The sequence below is a fragment of the Nicotiana attenuata genome, chromosome 1 (genome assembly GCF_001879085.1).
Source record: "Nicotiana attenuata strain UT chromosome 1, NIATTr2, whole genome shotgun sequence".
NCBI lineage: Eukaryota > Viridiplantae > Streptophyta > Magnoliopsida > Solanales > Solanaceae > Nicotiana > Nicotiana attenuata.
In genome coordinates, this window is record NC_031989.1 from 66,816,497 (window position 1) to 66,819,308 (window position 2,812).

General features: G+C 39.7%; 1 protein-coding gene across 1 annotated transcript; it reads left to right on the forward strand.

Annotated features, from left to right (window-relative positions):
* LOC109228065 (protein YIF1B-like) lies at positions 215-2,059 on the forward strand (the record flags this gene model as incomplete). The annotated part of the gene is given in 3 exon segments (XM_019393250.1): positions 215-313; positions 397-548; positions 1,347-2,059. Coding segments are annotated over 3 exon segments (639 nt in total), but the record flags the coding sequence as incomplete, so codon positions are not given.

Here is a 2,812-nt window from a genome sequence, read left to right on the forward strand (position 1 = left end):
CCTCTTGAATGATGTTTTGGAGTGGTGAGATTGTGCAACACATTAGAGATACTTTCCGCGATAGTATTCCTAACTGCATAATTTCGACATTTTTAGTGTCCAAAACACTACCATACCGTCCGAACATTTTATTATTGGATGATACTGATTGGAGTTGTGTAGCTTTGCTGGTAGAAACAAAGCTCTAACTTGCAATTCCTTTTTATGGAAACAGATAAGTAGGTACTTTTCGGATCCCCAGTACTACTTCCAAGTGAATGATCAGTATGTGAGAAACAAACTGAAAGTAGTTCTTTTCCCTTTCCTACACAGAGTAAGGTTTTATTTGCATTTATCTCATTGGAGTATCATCATTGCATTATGTTCCCAAATAGTAACCTCCTCAACTGTCTGTAGGGTCATTGGACAAGAATCACTGAGCCAGTTGGTGGCAGGCTATCCTATAAGCCCCCTATCTTTGACATAAATGCTCCGGATTTGTACATTCCGTTTATGGCCTTCGGAACCTATGTTGTTCTTGCTGGCTTATCACTGGGTTTGCAGGGAAGGTAAGCTTATCGCTTCCTCAAGCTACCTTTAGGCTTTGAATGTGGTGATGAGTAATAATGATGAGTACATGACTTGTTACCAATCAAATATTTGCGTTGAATTTGGTTAATTGTTGCTCACCTCATTTTAGTTTGAAGCGCCAAATGCCATGACATTTATACTTGAACATGCAGTGTGTGGAATTTTATATCGTTTTCAGCACCAATACCTAATTCAGTTATTTGCATGAAGCCATCTGCTGCACCAGATGATTTCCTTTTGTGCTAATACTCCTTTGGGTTATCTCCTTCGGGTTATGTCCTTCATTCTCAGCAAAGGCAAAAATACTAGATGAATTTTTTCTGTCTACCAAAGCCTTCACGGCCAGAGTTACATGATACTTTGTGCTGGTGGGAGGTAGCTGTGTGCAAGCTGGCCAGGACACCACCATTATAAATAGCAAAAAAGGCATGTGATAACTTCTAAATACCGAGTTGTAAAGGGTACTACTATTAGATAGTGTATAAAAGAATGTTCTCTTGGAAAAATAGACAGAATTTTGGAACACCTCAAAACAGAAAATAAGATAGTTTGGGACAAAGGAGTAGTTTTCTGTACATCAATCATGTCAGATATGATTTGTGATGATTCCTTGACTTCTAGGTATGGTTGGTATAGTCTTATTCTACCACGTGTAAGTCCCTTGTTTTGTTTTCATTGTTCTACATTGCAACTATTATCTTTCTTGCATTATCTTGTGCTGCTACACTATATCCCTTTTTGTTTGTATAATTCTGAATCTTGTCATATCTTGCCAGGTTTAGCCCAGAAGCTCTCAGTTGGCTGTTTATAAAGGGGTTGGTTGGCTGGTTTTTGCAAGTTTCGTTGCTGAAGATGACATTGTTCTCACTGGGTAGTGGAGAGGCTCCTCTCCTTGACATTGTTTCATATGCAGGATACGCTTTTACAGGATTGTCCATAGCTCTTTTGGGAACAATTGTATGGAACTATTCTTACTACTTTTTGATGCCATGGACATGCTTGTGCATGGGAATATTTTTGGTGAAGACGATGAAAAGAGTTCTCTTTGCAGAGGTGAGGACGTATGATTCAAGTAGGCATCATTATCTCCTACTGTTTATTGCCCTAGCTCAGTTCCCTCTTCTCTTTTGGCTTGGAAAGATTAGCCTTAATTGGTTCCTTTAAATTACATCTCAAGTTATGTGGTTTGGCAGTTAGTATGTTTTGGGAAGGGAAGCTACCAATTTTCTGTATGCCTCATTACATAGGCATTTTATTCTTGAATGCTAGACATGTAAATGAGCTGATTAGCCACTTATTTTCCATCAAATGTATACGAAAGAGCTTGTAACGGCTAGAGGCGTCTCACTGTGTTATCAGAAAGTTCAGGAGAAGGATTGAGAAAATATTTTTGTGGCACTTGTGTCGTATCGAACTAGTTTTATGCTCTCGTGTTTTTTATCTTATTCAGGTAGCTTCCATTAAATGAAAGTGAGACATTTTGATATTCTCTAATTGTCTTTGACCCTTGTACAAGTGCATATGTAGAAACCTCCTGTTTTGTGAAAGGTTGAAAGAACTATGGGCTGTTGGTTCAGTTCCGGGATACCCTATGAGATTATTTAGCCCACCTCCTATATTGGATAAGTAATACCACCATTTTGGTATGAAGCTATACTGGTATTAGCTAATACCCACAACTAAATATGGGATAACTATAGTTCCAAAATTTTTATCGGGATTAATATCCTTATCCCGGTAACCAAAAAAAGGGCAGCCCGGAGCTCCTGCTATGCGCGGGTCCGGAGAAGGGCCGGACCACAAGAGCCTATCGTACGCAGCCTTACCCTGCATGCATTTCTGCAAGAGATTGTTTTCACAGCTCGAACCCGTGACCTCTTGGTCACATGGCAGCAACTTTACCCGTTATGTCAAGTCTCCCCTTCTATCCTGGTGACCAAATGGCCCCTAAAAGTATACCTGAGCCAGTCATGCAGTTGGGGTTTGGTATGTCAGGTTCATGTGGAAGGGCAGACGCGTATTATGTTATTCAGTGAATCCCACTTGTGTCTGCAGGTCTGCACATTTGGAATAGCACCATCTTATCTTTTTGGCTAGGCAGAGTTAGTAAAGATGAGTGTCACATGTTAGCAGTAATAAGCTTCCCTGCCACCATATATGATTATAACACCATATTAAACTAATTCCAACTTGCGCTTTTGATTCCTCATTTTTGGTAGGAATAAAATTTCAGAGCAATTGT